The sequence below is a fragment of the Stenella coeruleoalba genome (genome assembly GCF_951394435.1).
Source record: "Stenella coeruleoalba genome assembly, chromosome: 15".
Lineage (NCBI taxonomy): Eukaryota > Metazoa > Chordata > Mammalia > Artiodactyla > Delphinidae > Stenella > Stenella coeruleoalba.
The window spans coordinates 47829970-47850485 of NC_137161.1; the positions used below are offsets into that span (position 1 = coordinate 47829970).

Below are 20516 nucleotides of genomic sequence, written 5' to 3' on the forward strand. Positions count from 1 at the left end.
TCTTTCGTTCCAGATGTTTGTAATTTGTGTTCTCAGTTTCCTCTCTCTCTCTCATCCTTTCTCCCGCCTTTTCTCTCTTTTTCTCAGTCTCTCTCTCCAGCTAGAGACTTATAATTTTTTTAAATTTTATTTATTTATTTATTTTTAGCTGTGTTGGGTCTTTGTTGCATGTGGGCTTTCTCTAGTTGCGGCGAGGGGGGCTACTCTTCGTTGCAGTGCGTGGGCTTCTCGTTGTGGTGGCTTCTCTTGCTGTGGAGCACGGGTTCTAGGTGCACAGGCTTCAGTAGTTGTGGCACACGGGCTCAGTAGTTGTGGCTCGCGAGCTCTAGAGCACAGGTTCAGTAGTTGTGGCGCATGGGCATGTGGCTCCTTGGCATGTGGGATCTTCCCAGACCAGAGCTCGAACCCGTGTCCCCTGCATTGGCAGGTGGATTCTTAACCACTGCACCACCAGGAAAGTCCTATAGAGACTTAAAACTTTTATTGATCTTTTCAGAGAACTAGCTTCTGGTTCATTGACTTTCTCTATTTTTTGGTTTCGTTTTTTGGAATTTTGCTCTTTATTGTTTCCTTTATTCTCTTTGTTTTAGATTTTATTTAATATTCTCTTTCTGATTTCTTAAGGTGAGAATTCAAATCTTTGATTTAAAATTTTTCTTCTTTTTAAAAAGAGACTACAAATTTATCTCTAAGAACTTCTTTAGCAATATTCCACAAATTTATGTAAGTTGTATTTTTATTATAATTCAGTTTAGTTTTATTAAAATTTTATTAAAGTATATTTTCTAACATCCCTTGTGATTTCTCCTTTGGCCTATGATTTATTTAGAGGTTGGTTGTTTAATTTCCAAATATATGGGGTTTCCCTTATCTTATTGTTACTCATTTATAATTTTATTCCATTATAGTCAGAGAACATACCCTCTATGATTTGAGTTATTTTCAGTCAATGAAAATTGTTTTATGGCCCAGTATATAATCTAACCTGGAAAACATACCAGCTGCACTCAAAAGTGTGTTCCGTCATTGTGGGTATTCTATAAATATCACTGAGGTCAAAGTGTAATGTTGCACAGATCTTATATGTCTTTGCTGATCATATTCTAATTGTTCTGATAAATGCTGAGAAAACCTCCAACAATGATTCTGGAATTGTTTACTTCTATCTTTAATTCTGTCACTTTTTGCATCATGTATTTTGTTAAGCACATAAACATTTTTTATTGTTATGTCTTCCTGGTGAATCTAACCTTTATCATTATGAAATTTCCCTCTCTATCTCTTGTAATACATTTTTTCCCCTAAACTTGTTTCAGCCTATATTGATACAGAACCACTCCAGCCTTCCTTTTTATTGTTTACATGGAATATTTTTATCTTTGTATTTACTTTCAGCCTATATAGTTGGACCTTGTCTCTGGCTTCCATATAGTTGTTTTTCCTTTTCATTTTTAAATTTTTGTAATTTTGTTTTTCCTTTTTTAAAAAATAATCCATTGTGATAATTTCTGCCTTTTAAGTGGAATGTTTTGTCCATCAAAGGTTAATATAATTATTGATATGTTTGGTTTTTGATCTACCATTTTATTATTGATTATTGATTTTTAGTTTTCCCATCTGTTTTGTTTCCTTTGTTCCTACTTTCTTGCCTTTTGGGGGTTTTTGAATACTTTTTAGAATTATATTTTAATTTTCTTGTTGACTTTTTTTTTTTGCGGTACGTGGGCCTCTCACTGTTGCGGCCTCTCCCGTTGCGGAGCACAGGCTCCGGACGCACAGGCTCAGCGGCCATGGCTCACGGGCCCAGCCGCTCCGCAGCATGTGGGATCTTCCCGGACCGGGGCGCGAACCCGTGTCCCCTGCATCGGCAGGCGGACTCTCAACCACTGCGCCACCAGGGAAGCCCTCTTGTTGACTTTTTAGCTGTATTTCTTGGCATTATTTTTTAGTAGTTGCCCTAGTGATTAAAATATACATTTTTAACTTTTTAGTCTAATTAGTTACTATTGTACCACATCAGGTTAAATACAGAAATCTTGCAACTATATAGGTTCATATCCTTTCCCCCATCCTGTATGTTACAGTTATACATATTACACCTTTATACATCATAAGCCCTTCAAGAATGTTGTGGTTTATGTTTTAAACAATTGTATGTATCTCTTAAAGAAATTAAGAGAAGAAAGAATATATATATATACACATATACGTATGAATGTATATATGTATAACTGAATCACTGTGCATTTCAATGAAAGGTCTGAAGGCTTTGTATTTAGAAACCGAGATTAGCAAGTTTTGTATCAAAACCCTGCTTTAAGAGCAGGATAAATTGAAATTTAAGTCTGAAGGAAAAGTTTCCAAAGGGTTTCTCCTTTGAATTTATCCCAAAGAGTCTTCCTTTAATTGCACATAAATGGGGCGAGGATAAGTATATACTAAAGGGGTCTTCTTTCTCAGAATCTGTGGGTGTTGGGAGCTGGGGTAGCCTCTTTCTGGAAGGATGTCTGTTTTAGGACAACAGAGCAATCCCTGAAGTAAAACAGGATACACTGGGCGCATAGTTTTCTTTGAGGAAAAATTATCCTTAGTAAACACTTTCTATAATGTGTGCACACATTCCGTTATCAATGGAGTCAGTTATTCATTGATCGATTGATTCATTCAGTAACTACTTGAGTGGCTCCCAGGTGCCAGGTCCCAGGTCCTGTGCTTGTGGGGAAAAGTGTGAAATGAGAGTCCTTTCCCTTCAGGAAATCAGGTCTAGTGGGAAGGAAGCTGACACGGGGAGCCTGACCCTGTGCTGAGCACTCCTGCGGACTGCGCTGCGCTTAACCAGGTGAAATCCCGCCGCAGGAGCGCCCCGTGAGGGAGCCACTGTGTTGAAGGGGCTGCATGGAGTCGTGGATGAAAGCCCGGCTATAGCGTAGAGTCGGCTGACCTGGGTTCAGATCGCGGGGCTCACCCCCTCGGTGCCTCGCTTTCCCTCATCTGTAAACAGAGGCGACCAGGGCGCCTGCGTGCCACCCCTGCCGTGGGGTTTAGCAGCGGGAGCAAAGATTCTAGTCCAGGTCCGCCTGCCAGAGTCTCAGAAAGTCTCATGAGACAATCCCAACTCCCTCCCCCAAAGAAAATAATTCTTCTCCTGTGTCAGGAGTGGCAAGTAAGTTGACATTGCCAGATGGAAACCAGAGTCCGAAGGAGAGAGGATGAGCCTCGGCCGTGACCTCTCAGGCCGCCCCCTCTCCTCAGGCTTTTTCTCTAGTAACATCCTCACAGCGAGGGCGGTGGGCACGCTGCCTTTGGCGTCCCAGGTAACGGGGGCGTCAAGATATGTGAGGCACCAGTTTCCTCGACTTTCCATGAAGCAGCGCATGTTCTTTGTTCTAATTTATTCACTGGTGAAGCTCATCATAGTTTTACTCTTTGGGGCAGAAGTACCACCGTATTTCCGGGGTTTGCACTGGCCTGCGGCTTCCTTCTCTTCCGGATCGGCAGGGGGATTGGGGTATTGACCCGCCTGTACGGCCCTGTGTCCACCCGTCCACGTGAGAGCAGGCGAAGCTTGATGTGGAGCCGCCATGGGGGTTTTAACACAGCTTCTCTGTGCCTCAGGGGCCCCCGGAGCCAGGCTCCTCCCTTCCACAGCCTTGCTGAGATCGCTTCTTGGGATTCGGGTCCTAGCACCTATTTCCCTAAGAATCTGCAGACAGAGATCATTAGTTCTCTCAGATTGAGAAGGTGTCTCATTGCTGTTTTCATCTGCATTTTTTGAGGTTAAACCTTTTCATTCATCTATTGACTCCTGGTGTTTTCTTCTTTTATGAATTGTCTACTTACCTTTTTAATGAAACACTCAGAATTATTTATGGGAGTAAGGGTCACATGTAAATAATGCAAGAGGTTTTGTGTGAAGGGTTAGTCTCCATTCCCATCCTAGTCCCACGGCTCCTACCCCCAGAAGTAATCACTGTAACCCACTTTCTGAGGTCTTCTTTCAGCCATTCGATGCATTAATAAGTAACTGGTAGTTTAATATGAACACAGACCCAGTTCTTTGCTCCTAGCAGTGTATCTCGTTAGTAACCTCCTCATTTTTTCTGCTGTCTATATGTCCCGTGGTGCGTTTAGACCATCCCCTGGTGCTGGACGTTTAGGGCTGGCTGTTTCCAGTTATTTCCTCTAAAACCACAATCCTGCAGGGAATGGTCTTGAATATACTTCTTTGTGAATTTGTCCATCTGTAGGATAAATTCTAGAAGGTAGAATTACAGGGTCAGAGGATATGGGCATGTGTTCTTTGGACGGCTGCAGATTGTATGGTATGGGCGTAATTTGTATGGGAAAATTGTGTCTCTGATATTCATGAAAATATAAAAGTATTTTCTATCCTCTAGCCTGGCGTTGCAACTTGCTACTCCGTTTGTTGTAAATGTGGAGCCAGCAATCACCCATCTGCACGATTCTGTGGCTCCTGTGGTATTTACGTGAAGTCCTTGGCAAGACCTAGTGTGGAGAACAGCTTGGCTCCAGCTGCTGGAGAACCTGGCCCTTTTGCTGAGGTGAGGCCTCCATGGTAGTAAGAACTGGACCCAGGAAGGGGTTGTGACTCTGAATTTGTGTTCTCGACCCTGTGAGCCAACCCAGGGGAAGAGAGCCGAAACACTTAGACCTTTCTCGTGGACTTTCAATTGGGTGTGTAAATACCTTCAACCACATTATGTTTTAAACACTCGAGTGATTTCTTCAGAATTCAAAGATGTAAATATGCATTTATCTGTAGTAAATCGAGGTCTAACTGCGTGTGCAAGGTAATAGATGTAATGTCATTAGGGAGCTTTAAAATACATGGGATAGAATGTCCTCTCGTCTCGTGAATTTCTTATGTAACACACCAAGAACTTTCCCCCTGCTCTTTTATATTTTAGAAAACTTATATTGGGTTCGTACAATTGCTTTTGCCACTTATAACAACTGGGCATATTTGAGGAAAATCTCACAAGGTTATTTTCAGGACTTAATCTGTAACCAGCTTTGTGTTAGACTTTTATGAATTTTTCTAAGCTACAGAAAGACTTTTCGGGTTTCTTCTCTTCTTTAGATTCTTCAAATCTCTTCATTAGAAGAATTTGAAGCTTGATGATTGTTAGAGAGAATGCACGTGCACTCAGCAACTTTGCATTCGTTTTTAGGGAGTTCACGGTTCCTTAACCCAAATGAAAACACTTGCAGATCCCGGGACTGCCAATAACCGAGGTGGCACCTTTGTGCAAATGAGACATGGTGTTTTTCTTCTCAAGACAATTGACTGCCATCTGTTGGAAATTGACTGTAGTTTACTAATTTTGTTAGACATTTTCTTTTACCATAAAAATTGTCCTAATATGCAAACATACAATGTCCACTATGTGAATATTACCCCTTTAGATGCAATGCTTTTGTGCAGTGTGCAACGTCCATATCCTTGCATGGTGGTCCTCTCAGGTCCCCAGGCCCAGATGCAGGAGAGTGTCTCAGAGAAAATGTAGGTGCCCAGTAGTTGAGTGTGGATGGGTAGTAAAGTCTATGCTCCTCTGGATTGTAGAGCTGAGAGGATAGATTTCCAGGCCTCAGGCGGCAGGACAGGGAGCATCAGTTGATTTGCCGAATTTGAGACAGTCAGTGGACAAGGGGTGGGGCTGGCTTCAGGGCTCAGGCTGGGAGTTGCTGCGAAAAACAAGCAAAGAAGGTGAGGCAAGGCCTGAAAACCCCTTTTAGTTCAAAGTACAGTGTTTTGGAGATACTTTTACTCCTGATTAGAATTGTTTTCTGTGATAAAATGGAGAATTAATTAATTTATATTATAGGTTTTTTTTTTTTAATGTTTTCTGCCTTGCTCATACAGCCTCCATCTGCCTGGCAGCCCCTAAATGTTCCTTTGCCCAAGCCTGATGCTGGGCCTAAGAAGGATGTGGGCACACAGACCACTGGCCTGTTCTACCCGTCTGGGACCCTCCTGGCAAAAAAAGAACTGGAAATGGCTTCTCAGAAGCAGAGGCAGGAGAAAATGAGTGACCATAAACCTCTCCTCACAGCCGTCAGCCCAGGGAGAGGTGAGACACACTCTCCTCTCAGAAGGGAACCCACTCTTTCCCTGAAAGAAAATTACGTCTTTTATCTTCCTTTCGATTCATTTTTATGCACAAGAAGTGCCTTTATTTTTCTTTCTTCAAGTAATTTTGCTTTGTATGAATAATAGCACTTCCTTAAACTTTTAGCATGTTTTGACTCTTAGCCCCGTTGTCGCATTGGTAAATGAAGTCGCACATAAGAATGTGTACTACTGGGCTTCCCTGGTGGCGCAGTGGTTGAGAGTCCGCCTGCCGATGCAGGGGACACGGGTTCGTGCCCCGGTCTGGGAAGATCCCACATGCTGCGGAGCGGCTGGGCCCGTGAGCCATGGCCGCTGAGCCTGCGCGTCCGGAGCCTGTGCTCTGCAACGGGAGAGGACACAACAGTGAGAGGCCCACGTACCGCAAAAAAAAAAAAAAAAAAGAATGTGTACTACTAACACAGAAATGTGCTTAGTCTGCGTCGTTACTGCTGACTGCCATAATCTCTTTTTCTATTGTGGCAAATTCACATGACACAAAATTCACCATTTAACCATTTTAAAGGGTACAGTTCAGTGGCATTTAGTACATGAGCAGTACAGCCATCACCGCTGCATTTCTAGAACCTTTTCATCCCCCCAGAAGTAAACCCTGTACATCCCCCTCCCAAGGATGTAACGATCACTCATCTACTTTCTGTCTTCATGGATTTGCTTATTCTGCACATGTAAGTGGAAGCATATAATATGGTCTTTTGTGACCGGCTTCTTTCGCTTAGGATGATGTTTTCAAGTTTTGTCCACGTAACACGTTTTCAGTACTTCATTCTATTTTTTTAATAATAGCTCAGTGATATTCTATTGTGTGGATATATGACGTTTGTATGTTCACCAGTAATAGACATTTGAGTTGTGTCCAGCTTTGTGTGTATGTGTGTGTGTGTGTGTGTGTGTGTGTGAACAGGTTTGACTGTTAAGAATAACGGTGCTCTGAACATTCATGTAGAAATTTTTCTGTGGCATATGTTTTCATTTCTCTTGGGTATGTACATAGGAGTGCAGTTGCTGGGTCAAATGGTAACATGTTTAACTTTCTGAGGAACTTCTGGACTGTTTTCCAACGTGGCTGCGGTATTTTACATTCTGACTGGCAGTGTATGAGGGTACCGATTTTTCCACATCTTTATCAGCACTTGTTATTATTTGACATTTTCATTACAAGCATCCTAGTGGGTGTGGAGCAGTGTCTCATTATGTTTTTTTTTTTTTTTTTTTTTGCGGTACGCGGGCCTCTCACTGTTGTGGCCTCTCCCGTTGTGGAGCACAGGCTCCGGACGCGCAGGCTCAGCGGCCATGGCTCACGGGCCCAGCTGCTCCACGGCATGTGGGATCTTCCCGGACCAGGGCACGAACCCGTGTCCCCTGCATCGGCAGGCGAACTCTCAACCACTGCGCCACCAGGGAAGCCCTTGTTATGGTTTTGATCAGCGTTTCCCTGATGACTAATGATGCTGAGCATCATTTCGTCTGAGTTACCTGATTTATTAGCATCCAGTTGTCCATAGCATCCCTTTATAATCCTTTTTATTTCAATAAGGTTGGTGGTAATATCCCCTGTTTAATTTCTGATTCTAGCAATTTGAGTTACTTCTCTTTTTCTTGGTGAGTCTAGGTAAAGATTTGCCAATTTTGCTGATCTCTTTTCAAGAACCAACTTTGGGTTTTGTTGATTTTTTGTATTGCTTTTCTGTTCTGTCTTTCGTTAATTTCCACTCTAATCTTCATTATTTCCTTATTTCTTCTTGCATTAGGTGGAGTTTGCTCTTTTTCTAGTTTCTCAAGGTCAGAGGTTCAGGTCTTTTTTTTTTTTTTTTTAAGGTGAAATTATTTATTTATTTATTTTGTGGGGTTCAGGTCTTGATTTGAGGCCTTTCTTCTTTTTTAATGTAGGCATTTACAACAATAAATTTCCCTGGGAGTGCTGCTTTCACTGCATCCCATAAGTTTTGGTGTTGTACCTTCATTTTCTTTCAACAATGAATTTTCTAGTTTCCCCTGTGGTTTCCTCTTTGACCCACTGGTTGTTTAAGAATTATTTAATTTCCAAATATTTGTGAGTTCCCCAAATTTCTGTCTGTTATTGATTTCTAGTTTCATTCTATTGTGATCAGAAACATAATTTGTATGATTTTAACCCTTTTAAATTTATTGAGACTTGACATGGCCTAACATATGACCTATCCTGAAGAATGTTCCATGTGCCCTTGAGAAGAATATATATTCTCTTGGGGGTGGAATAGTCTGTAGATGTCCATTAGGTCCTGCTAGTTTAGAGTGCTGTTCAAGTGTTCTATTTCTTGCTGACCTTCTGCCTAGTTGTTCTATCCATTTTGAAAATAGGGTATTAAAGTGTCCAACCATTGTTGCTGAGTCGTCTATTTCTCCCATCATTTCCCTCAGTTTTTGCTTCATGTATTTTGGTTATCTGTTATTAGGTACATACTTACAATTGTTTATAATTGTTATACCTTCATGATACCCTTTTTCATTATAAAATGTCCCTATTTTTATCTAGTAACATTTTATTTGGTCTTAAAATCTATTTTGTCTGGTATTAGTATAGCCAGTCCAGCTTTCTTGTGGTTGCTGTTTGCATGATATATATATTTCCATATTTTTTACTTTTAATCTGTTTGTATCTTTGAATCTAAAGTGTCTAAAATCTCTGTTTTTTGATTGGGTTGTTAAATTCATTCACATTTAATGTTATTGATAAAGTTGGATTTGTATCTTCCATTTTACTCATTCTTTTCTAAATGTTTGTATCTTTTTGTTCCTGTATTCCTCCTTTACTGCTTGCTTTTGTGTTGCATATTTTCTAATGTAAGATTTGAATGTTTAATGGGTTTTTTCCCCTATATATTGGGTTGGCCAAAAAGTTCGTTCAGGTTTTTTCCATACCAGCTTATTCCCTTATCTGTTGCTCTAGGGCTTACATTATACATCTTTTTTTAAATTATTTTTATTTATTTTATTTTTGGCTGCGTTGGGTCTTTGTTGCTGCGCGTGGGTTTTCTCTAGTTGTGGCAAGCAGGGGCTACTCTTCATTGTGGTGTGTGGACTTCTCATCGCGGTGGCTTCTCTTGTTGCAGAGCACAGGCTCTAGGTGCGTGGGCTTCAGTAGTTGTGGCATGCAGCCTCAGTAGTTGTGGCTCACGGGCTCTAGAGCCCAGGCTCAGTAGTTGTGGCACACAGGCTTAGTTGCTCCGTGGCATGTGGGATCTTCCCAGACCAGGGCTTGAACCTGTGTCCCCTGCATTAGCAGGCAGATTCTTAACCACTGCACCACCAGGGAAGCCCCTTACCTTACACATCTTATCAGAATATGTTTCAGATTTATAGTAATTTAATTCCAGTGTGACACAGAAATGCTACTCCTATATAGCTCTGTTCTTTCTTCCTGGTTTTATAGGTATATATAACAACAATGCCTACATATATATATATTACATCTATATATGTTGCAAACCCAACAAAACACTGTTATATTTATTACTTTATATAACCTTATGTCTTTTAAAAATGCTGAAAGAAGAAAGAACTACAGTTGACCCTTGAACAACATGGCTTTGAACTGTGTGGGTCTGTTTATATGTGGATTTTTTGTTTTCACTGTATGCTTACTTCAGTACTACATGATCCACAGTTGGTTGAGTGCACGGATGTGGGACCATGGATACGGAGGGCCAACTCTAAAGTTATATACAGATTTTCAACTGCATGGGGGGTCGGTGCCCATAACCCCTGTGTTGTTCAAGGGTCAACTTTATTATATATTTATGGCTTTTGTCATATTAGCCTCCTTTCTTCCCATTTCTAGTTGTCTTTGTTTACTCCTGTGGATTTGAGTTACCATCTGGAGCCATTTCCTTAGCCCAATCAAGCTTTGCTCCTGTCCACCTCTTTTGTGCTCTTATTGGCCAAGATATTACATTTCTATATGTTATAGGACAAATACTACACCTATATACATATTATTTTATGCAATATATTATTATATTTGTTAGGAGAAGAAAAGAAATAGGCATTTATAATGTCTTTTATAGTTACATGGTTCTTTATCAGTGCTGTTTGTTTTTTTGTGTGTATGGATTCACATTACTGTCTGGAGTCATTTGCTTTGAGCCTGAAGGGCTTTCTTTAGTGTTTCTTATAGGGTGGTCTGACAGCAATGACTTCCCTCAGTTTTTTAGTGTCTGGTGATGTCTTCATTTTGCCTTCATTTTTGAAAGATAACTTCTGGGAATAGGATTCTTGGTTGACAGGTTTTTTTTTTTTCTTTTGAGTGCTTTGAATATGATATCCCACTGTCTTCTGGCCTCCATGATTTCTGGTGAGAAATCTGCTGTTAATCTCTTGCAGATCCCTTGTATGTGATGAGTCATTTCTCTCCCGCTGCTCTCAAGATTCTCTGTTTTTGTCTCTTAAAAGTGTGTCTTTTGGTGTGGACCCTACTTGGAATTTGTTGAGCTGCTTGGATGTGTAAATTCATGCCTTTCATCAAATTTGGGAAGTTTGGGGCCATTGTTTCTTCAAATATTTTTTCTGCATTTTGCTCTGTCCCCTCTTCTGGGATTCTCATTATGCATATGTTGGTATGCTTGATAGTTTCCTGCAGGTTTCTTAGGCTCTGTTCATTTTTCTTCATTCTTTTTTTCTCTCTGTTTTTTGCATTGCATAATATCTGTTGATCTGTTTCTGAATTTGCTAATTCTTTCTTTTTTCAGTTCAAATTAACTTCTGAGTCTCTCTAGTGAATTTTTAATTTCAATCATTATGCTTTTCTGCTACACAATATTTATTTGGTTCTCTTTATATATAATTTCTATATATTTATTGATATTCTGTATTTCATGAGGCACGTTCTTTTACTTCTTCATGCATCATTTCTTTTAGTACTTTGGATATATTTACAATGGCTGCTTTGAAATCTTTGTTAAATCTCCAACATGTGACCTCTCTCACAGTTTCTGTTGCCTGTTTTTTTTCCTGTGTGTGGATCACAATTTCTTGTTTCTTTGCATTCTTTTTTTGTCTCTTAAATTTTCTTTTTATTTTTGGAACCTGGACATTTAAAATAACATATTGTAGCAACTCTGGGTACTGACCTCACCTCCAGGCTTGTTACTGTTATTTGCTTGTCTGTTTGTTTAGTGACCAGCTGGACCAGGTTCCTGAGCTCTGTCTCACCCCCACAGTGGGACACCTCTGAAGTTGCTCCTTGGAGAGTGAGGCCTTGGCCATGCACCCTGTCACCCTAGGATGACCGCGATTTTGGCGAGGCTCTCTTTGACCATCTCTTTCCCTGACCATAACCAGCCTTTAAGTTCCACTTATTGCTGGCTGATTGCTTTATTACTTTCCACCACACTGTGGGGGTGTAAATTGCTCTACAGGCTGATCCAATTACTTTTTTTTTTTTTTTTGGATGTGGGCAAATCTCACTTTAATTGCCAATGGCTTCATTTACAGCATATTCAATAATGAACAAACAGGAGAGCTGTGACTTTTGAACATACGAATATATAAAAGTCCCTTGAAATTCAGGTAGTCAAGATAAGGGCATTTTGCATGGAAAGCACCCCCGCCACCTCCCATTTTTCTGAAGTCTGTTTTACACTCATTTTAAAAGATGATGAGGCATACTCAGAAATTCAAAGTAGTAGGATGTGCCTTGCAGGGAGAGAAGAAAACCTTTTTCAGATTGTTGGGTAAATACATATCAGCAATTCCACTTGACAAAAGCTGATGGATGTCCTCCCTGAGTCAGGCTAGGCTCTGAGTGGGGATGGGAAACTGTGAGAAAGGGAGAACCTGATACAACACAGGGCCAACCGGTCCCCCTCTAACACACCGTGCCGTGACCCCAGACATGGGTGTACAAGAGCAGCTACCGGGGTGGTGACTGACTGTCCTCACTGCCGGCAATTGACAAAGCGTCTCTAACCCGTGGACAAAATCCTTGACCAGCAAACTCAAATTGTCACTGAATTTAAATCATAAAGGATCTAAGGAAATTCTTGTTTTATTTATGTGTATATGTGGACTCCTTACACGATTAACATTCCTTTTCTCCTAAGGGTTTGTTCTATAAACTGGAGTGGCCTAAGAAAAGCATTGTATAATTTTGATTTTATTTAACGCTTTCAAAAGAGAAAGGAGGGAATGGAGAGAAAAGTGTCACAAATTCTTCAACTCTGGAGCTCAGCATGTACAACAGACTCCTCGGACAAAAGGTTCATCTGGATTGTTGGGTAGTTTCAATGCTGAGGAAAGACTAGGGGAGCCCACCCCAACCCCACAGAAAGAATTCTACAGTTACTCTATCACGGTGCTCTAGGTAAAGCATAGGTTTCAAACTACAGAGAGTTTCAACTTAACATCTAAAATTTTAAATTGTAGCCTTTCAGCAACAAATCGGCACAGAGAGCTCATCTCAGAAGTAAAATTAAAGAACTATTGCTCTGATGTATGAAAGTCAAGCCATCGCTCCCAGCTATGCCACACTTCCAGGCTTAGGCAGACACATAAGGTGGTGGCGGCTCCTTGGCGGCGCCATTCACAGCGGCATCATCGTACGGGGGTAACAGCACCGTAGTGTCATTGCTGGTAACATAAACCAGGACAGCGGAGGAGTTCCTGCCATTGATGTATCGGTAGCAGTTCCAAACACAGCTAATCAAGTAACCCTTAAAAGTCAAGATGATGCTGATAAACAGAAGTAGCCTTGCACAGATCAGGATCACGAGAAGAGAAATGGCGATAGCGATGCACATGTTGGCATCATCCATGAGCTCCAAGTCACCTCCGCGTTCAGAACTTGAAAAGCGATACTGATCTGGATCAGCCAGGGCGGGCGCTCAATAGAATCAGCAGGGCCACGGCATTGATGATCAGGTACCAGACGCCGAGCAGGATGGTGCCGGTGTGGACATGGCAGCACAGGCAGCAGCTGTTGGAGTAGAACCGCGTCTAGGGCGCCACCATCTTCATCGCTCGGGCCGCCGGCGCAGTGGCGCGAGCGCGCGCCCAAGTTTGCAGGAGCTTCGGCCGCGTGGGTCTGGGCCCGCCGCGCGGCTGCTGTCGGCTCCCTAATCCAATTAAATTTGAGATTCTCTATAGGGATAGTTTTTGAGATCAGTGTTTGAGATATTTTTCGGACTTCAGGAGAGCTCTTCTTAGCTGTTTACTCCTGTGGTTCTCTTTGGTAAACTGGCCAGCCCATGGGTTAACTGCTATCTCTAGGCTTCTTTTACTTGCTTTTTACCACACCATTCATTGTTATCCTTAGGCCTGAACTTCCTCACACTCTTGCCAAAGGAGTGGGTTCCTGTGGAGATTCGGAGCTCTCTGTCTTATCTTCCCTTGTGCAAAATATCTGAGCCAATGCTCTGGATCAGGGGGGTGGGGACAATGGTGTGTTTCTTTTCAGCGGCTGGGCACTCAGTGAAGGAGGTGCAGCTGTCACCTCTGGTCTTCTTGACTTGCCTCTTCTTCTATGAGACCTCTGCTTTACAAATAAGCCAGTACAAGGATGACCTGGACCGCAGTATTCTCAGTGTACCAGACCCAAAGGGGAGCGTCCATCCCATAAATGGTGGCTGGACAGAGGAGGGGGGGCCCCCACTCCTGACTGCACTTGCCCAGAATTTGGTCTCTGCAGCAGGTAATTGGGGGCGGGATGAGAAACACTGAAATCCTGCTTCTTCTGGGAAGATTCCGTGGCTCTCCAGCTGGGAGCTGGGAGCTGGGAGGAGAGGGAGCTGTGTGTTTATGGTTGAACCATGTGGAGTGAAGTTTTCATCGTGCTCAGCTGAGAGAGGGGAGGAGGGGGTGGGTCATGGTTCAAACACCACAGACTCTTGCTGTTCTGAGTTTTAGCACAGTTTCTTCTTCAGATGTTTCTGTATTTGCTCTATGTCCCTAGAACCATTTCCAGACCCTTTTTTTAATTTTAATTTTTATTTTTTGCTGTACACGGGCCTCTCACTGTTGTGGTCTCTCCCGTTGCGGAGCACAGGCTCCGGACGCGCAGGCCCAGCGGCCATGGCTCATGGGCCCAGCTGCTCCGCGGCATGTGGGATCTTCCCGGACCGGGGCACAAACCCACGTCCCCTGCATCGGCAGGCGGACCCTCAACCACTGCGCCACCAGGGAAGCCCCAGACACTTTAAATGTTTGTTTATTTTATGGTTCCACGGGGATGAGGTCCCCTGAGTTCCCTGGGCTGCAGAGCTGGGAGTCAGTCATTCCCAGCTCTTCTCTTGCCTCATGGATTTCCCAACTGGGAGTCAGGACCCAGTCTACTGTCTTCCAGGCATGAGTGTCCTGGTCGATCGTCTGCAGAGATGACCAGAATGACCTCTCCCACCCCTGTATGCTGTTTCCCTTCCTTTGGAATCTAGACTGGCCTTGCGAGTTGCTTTGATCAGCAGAAGTGGCAGAAGAGACACTACGACAGTTCCGGGCCTGGACCTAGGAGGGCTGGGAGCTTGCATTTACTCCCCAGGAAGTGAGTGCCGTGTAAAAAGGTCAGGACAGATCACTGAATGAGGACAGATGCCTCAGGGCCCAGCCAACAGCCACCACAAAGACTGCTGACGTTTGAGCGGGTGCAGGCGGCAGTCACGGGAAAAGAGAGGCCAGGCGACCCCCAGCTCTGTGCCATCTTAGCCGAGGCCTCAGCTACAGGGATGAGACCATCTCGGACCCCCAGCCTCAGCTGATGGCTCGGCTGATACCATGTGGGGCAGAGATGAGCCGTCCCTGCTGGGCGCTGACCACACTCCGGACCCACAGAAGTGTGAGGCCTCAGGTGGTTGACGTTTTAAACCACCAAGTTCTGGGGTGCTTTGCTTGGCACCAACAGAAAATAGACATGGGACCTCAGTTCCCTATAGCAGAAGGCAGCCCCTGGAACCCCCTCTTTCATCCCGAGCTGGGAGGGAGCAGACCTCACCCCCCCAAAAGAGGACTTACGGTCTTGCCAGGACCTTTTCCAAAAGACCCCCTCACCCCTCCCAGCCTTTCCATAAAGCCTTCCCTGTAGGCTTTTTTGAGAGTTGACATTTGATCTTGGAATTGTACGTCTGTTGTAGATTCTCAGTCAGATCTTCGTGTTTAGCATACTCCTGCCTGCGTATTTATTTATTTACCTGTATTTTCTCTGGGTCCACCTGTGAACTCCTCAAGGGCAAGAACTTTGTTCACTGCTGTATCCCCAGCCCTCAGACAGTGCATGGCACACAGGAGGTGCTCAGTGACTGTGGGGTGAATGTGCCTACATTGTGCCAAACCCTGTGCTGGGCTCGGTGCTCCCTCTGGGGTTATGTCAGCTACTGGCAGCCGACTCTCGTGATGCCCAGACCCCTCTGCCCTACTGATTCCAGCACAGCGTGGTGGCTGGTTCTGCGCATCTTTGCTCGCGTCCCTCGTCAAACGTGCCACGGCATCTCTTTGCTTTGCTGCCTCAGAGCAGTAGAAGACTGCCGGTCCACAGGCGGGTGCAGTTCAGAAGTGCTGGAGCTCACACACGGGGCCGGGGGCGGAGAGTGAATGCCTCGGTCCTTCTGTCCGGTGCACAGACCTGGGGTGTGTTCTGCCTGGTTCCTCTTAGGTCCCAGCAGGACGGAGCCCCACTGCCCACGGCGTTGACCAGCTTTTAACAGATTCTTAATTGACTTCCCTTCCTGCCCTGTCCTGCTGTTTCTGCTCCATCATTCGTGCTTCCCAGGGTCACCTTCAAAAGGAACTACCTGTACTAAATATTCGTCTCAGGCTCTGCTGTCAGGGGTACCCAAACTAAGACACTGAGGTTCTCTTATTTGGTGTCACAATAACGTATAAGGTAAGAGGTATTAGTCCCATTTTATAGGTGAGGAAAGTAAGGCTGAGTAAGATTTAGATGTCTGGATGACCTTGCAAAAGCCACCCAATTGCTCTCAGCTTTAGTGTCCTCACTGGTAAAATGATGAGGTGGGATCCGACACAGGCTTTCATACTCAAGTGGCCACAGAGCAGAGCCAGGAAGTAAAGGCAGGCAGCCAGGCCTGCAAGGGCTGTGGCCGGCTGGAGCGCCCTGCCCCGTCCAAAGCGGGTAGCCACCCCTCGGCCCCAGGCAGCCAGGCCTGGCAGAAGGGCAGGCCCAGTGCTACTGTATCGCCCACCTGTGCACGAGAAACCAGACTCACGTGAAATCTCTCAAGCCTTAAATGGTGGCAATAAATTCGAATTATTTTAAACCCTGTGCAGACTGAAAGGGGCACAGGAAGCTTTCTGGAGTGATGGGAATGTTCTCCATATCGATGGGATGTATACCTTTCCAAAACTCAAAATAGGGGCACTTACCTTTAAAATAGGGGCACTTTATTAGTAAGTTGTTTCTCAATATGGTTAATTTTAAAAGAATAAAAGAAAAAGACCCCAGATATGGCAATCAAAATACGTTCCTTTGGAATTCTATAATATTCATGGAACTTATTCTAGTGCACAGTCGAGGTTCAGAAAGCAAAAACCATCACAGAGTTTGGCAAAGAGAAATGAGCTCTCTGAAAATGCATGTTGCATGCTGACACTTTTCCTCCTTCACCCCAGAAGAATCATCCGTGTGTTTGGGTTTCTCTCCTTCTTTAGGATACTGGAGAAAACAGGTGGACCATATCTCCGCTCACCTCAGGTCTTACGCTCAGAACAACCCTGAATTCCGGGCCCTGATTGCAGAGCCCAGGATGGGAAAGGTGGGTGGCCTCTGAGCAGGACTTCCTCTCTGGAGCATAACATGGGATCAGGCTGAGGTTGCTCACACGGACTGTCCTGAAATTGCACTTTACTTGCCCTTTCTCTTTTTCCTGCCCCACCTTCCATGCCTCCTTGCCTTATTTGACATCCAGGAAAACTGGCTCAGAGAGATTTGGTGACCTGCCCAAGACTACACTCTGGGTCTCAGGGGATTCAGGATTTGAAGCAGGTCTGTCAGACCCCAGGGATACTGCTGTTATAAAGACACACATCTGTGAGAAGACCTTTTCCTCTGTCATGAGACTAAAAGAACCTTTCAAAGTTAGCCCATCCCCTCCTCTGCCACCAAGTTAGGCCAACACTGGAACTGTGTCATTGTCAAGTAGTGCTCAGTTTCCTTTGATAATCTGTTTTGGTGGTTTATTAATTCCTTGGCCTAATCTAGGGGTCTCAAAACTGTGGCCTGTGGGGCAAATCTGGCCTGCCACCAGTTTTGTAAATCAAGTTTTATTGGGTCACAGCTACACTCATTCATTTACTTATTGTCTGTAGCTGCTTTTGCACTGCAATGGCAAGGACCATATGGCCCACAAAACCTAAATATTTACTATCTGATCCTTAAAGCATTTGCTGAGCCCCATTGATCTAAATTCCTCCCACTATTTACAGAGGCAGCTGCTCATCTGAATACTTGGCCCTTGATTGCCAAGGCCTGGCCCTCCCAGGTTACTTTTTGCCAGGTGATGACTTGCAGCCATCTGGCTTCATTGAAGTGTGTCTCTTATAGAGAGTATCAATTTGGGTCTTGCTTTCTTAACCAATCTGGCAATCTCTGCTCTTTGATTGGAGTATTTAGTTCATTTATAATTAATGGAATTATAGAGAAGGCTGGATTTGTGTCTGCCATTTTGCCATTTGTGTCCTATTTCATCTAGTTTTTGTTTCTCTTTTCCTGCCTTCCTTTGTGTTAATTAAATGTTTGATTAAATGTACAGCTTAGCATCTCAGAATTTCTTGGCTGTGGCTCCGGGCTTTGAGTCCCACACTCATGGTTGTGAATTCTCTCTAATACTTTTTTACAAGCTCATCTCTGCTACCGTCCATGAGGATGGCTATGAAGTTAGCATCAGGCTGAATTATATTCAAGTCTCAAACAAGGTGAGTAAAACCGCCGGAAGTTATTTATTTCAAAATTGACTGACCTAGTGAATGGTAGCTTATGATTTATTGAAATGCTTCTGCATAATTCATAGAAAGGAAGAGTTTAGAATATTATGAAACTTAACTGGAGGCCAGCAATTTCATAGAATTAGATAAATAACTGAGCTAAACCTCAGAGAAGCCAGCTTTCAGGCACATAAAGATGTCATAAGAACAGAAAGGAATTATCACCCACCCTATTGGTCCTGTAGTTCTCAGGTTTATTTATACCCACTGAAGTCTGAGTATAGGCGAAAGACTGACAGAAATGTTTGCTGATATGTACTTTGACCTATTTGCCTATAAAAATAAGCCGTACTTTGTGGCCATGTCTCCCTGGATCTTCCCTCTCATTTGGTAACTGGAACATTGCCATGGAGCCCATAAGTGTGTGACAAACATTAACTGATACAGGCAGCTTTAGTTTCATTGGACAAGAAGTCACAACATACAAAAGGATAATTAATGGATTGAGAAGAGAGTGAAGAAGGCAAGGAAAAGGAGGGGAACTCGGGCCTGGCCGTGACCTGGCAGGGTGCTAACGATGTCTCTAAAACTGGGACAGATAGCTGGGCCCTGCCTGACCCACAGGGAGGCTGGGAGTGTCCGGTGGGAAGATCCATGTGAATGTGCTTTGTAACCAAGGAAAGCACTAAATGCTGTGTTTTCGGTTGTGTGGCTGCAGCAGAGCTTGGGCGAGGAGGTGCTTCAGGAGAATGGGACTGAGGGACGCAGAACACGGCAAGTCACACCACACAGTTGTCCCCACTTGAGGCTGGGGGGGAGGGGCATAACTGCTAGGGCAGGTCAGCACCCACCTACTGAGGGCAGCTGGAGACGGGGGTCAGCTGTGAGCTGTTAGCAGCCAACGTGGCAGCTGGGATGGTACCTGACTGGTTAAGGGGAACTGGACAGACACAAGAGCACCTGCAATATGCTGTCCGTCGCGTAGAAGTCGGGGATGTGTCCCAGGTTCTGTGGGTGTTTTTTCTTAGCCTGCGTGTTCTGTGCTCAGGAAGTAGCAGGTGGCTCCCGATGGCAGGAGCAGGGTGCCACGCTGTGGAACCGGTCCAGGTGGATGCAGAATCCTGGGTCTGGCCTGTGTATCACCCATCCTCATTTTATAGACATCCATGTAACCTCATTTTGCTTTGACAACATCTCTTTGAGGCTGGTCATAATATTTCCGCTTTACGGGTGAGGAAACTGAGGCTCAGAGAAGTTAAGCAGCTTGCTTCTTCCAAGACCCCTAAGCTACTAAGTGACCAAACCAGGATACAGACTCTGCAGCCTGAGCCTCCCCGTCAGGCCACCCTAATCCCAAGACATGGAAGGGTTGTAAGCACAGAGGGACACAGTTGCGTATACATTCATTGTATAAAGGGGCTGGGGCAGCCACAGGGAAGGTGGGCTGGCAGGTTGGAGGCTGTTGCAATGATCTCGCTGTGAGAAGAGGGGCCAGAATGAGGAGTTGCGTAAGAGACAGAATGGTCAAAACATCACGGTGAGGTGAGGGAGGTGTCTGGAAGCATGGTCACGCTGCAGGCTTGACTGTCTGGGTAGACAGGGCTGTCTTTAACAGAAAGAGGAGCAGGTGAGCAGGGAGACCATTCTGCTGGGACGCGGCAGCCTCATCTTTCATGGTGCTGGAATGTTTTCATTGGCCAGAACCTTTACCTGAACAAGGCGGTGAAGTTCAGCGACCACTTTCTGAGCAGTGTCACCGAGGGAGGGAACGGGCTTTTCGGCAGCGGGTCCAACCTGGGTGAGTTGTCCCCTTCCGGGGACTTTAAAGCAGTTGACCAGTTCTATATGGATGTCGTTACAGGAAAGTAAATCCTACACGTTCTCATCACGAGGAAAAATTTTTTTTTCTATTTCTTTCATTTTGTTTCTATATGAGATGACGATGTTCACTAAACTTCTTGCGGTCATCATTTCATGGTGTATGTAAGTCGAATCATTCTGCTGTGCCCCTGAAACTCATACAGTGCTGCTGTATGTCAGTTACATCTCAGTAAACCTGGAAGAAAAAATAATAATTAAAAAAGAGAAACCTAAAGAACTGTTGACCAAAAACAACACAGGGACTTGGCGAGGATGGAGAGAACTGCTTAAGATTTGCCGGCCCAGCCAGGCCTCTGACTTTCACGTTCCACCCATGTTATTCCTCTGGCCACCCCAAAGTCAGGCCTGAGACCTTTGCAGTCTTTCACAGGAACTGGGGAGATAAATTGGGGCAGGGGGTGCTCTTTGGGGCCTGAGAACTGTAGCCCCTTTTATTCCCCTCCCTCCTCCCATCCTCTGGTTCTGGACCAAGAAGGACAGCCCCAGGAGTCCTTCGGGCCAGGTTTCATCAAATAGAAATTTCTATAAAAGCCTTTTCCTCCTTCCGCCCTCTTGAGGGGGGCATGGCAGGAGAGTGGCT

At 44.4% G+C, this 20516-nt stretch overlaps 1 protein-coding gene across 10 annotated transcripts in view; it reads left to right on the top strand.

Annotated features, from left to right (window-relative positions):
* The window catches only part of DZANK1 (double zinc ribbon and ankyrin repeat domains 1), a 73325-nt gene that overhangs the window by 41284 nt on the left and 11525 nt on the right, over positions 1–20516 (top strand). For 8 of the 10 annotated variants that reach the window (XM_079943774.1, XM_079943771.1, XM_079943769.1 and 5 more), the window contains exons 11-15: positions 4398–4562; positions 5885–6092; positions 16784–16887; positions 17972–18046; positions 19652–19853. In XM_079943774.1, the coding sequence (XP_079799900.1) occupies positions 4398–4562; positions 5885–6092; positions 16784–16887; positions 17972–18046; positions 19652–19853 (754 nt within the window). The remainder of the gene's footprint in view (positions 1–4397; positions 4563–5884; positions 6093–16783; positions 16888–17971; positions 18047–19651; positions 19854–20516) is intronic. The other 2 variants (XM_079943770.1, XM_079943775.1) reach the window with 1 other exon arrangement.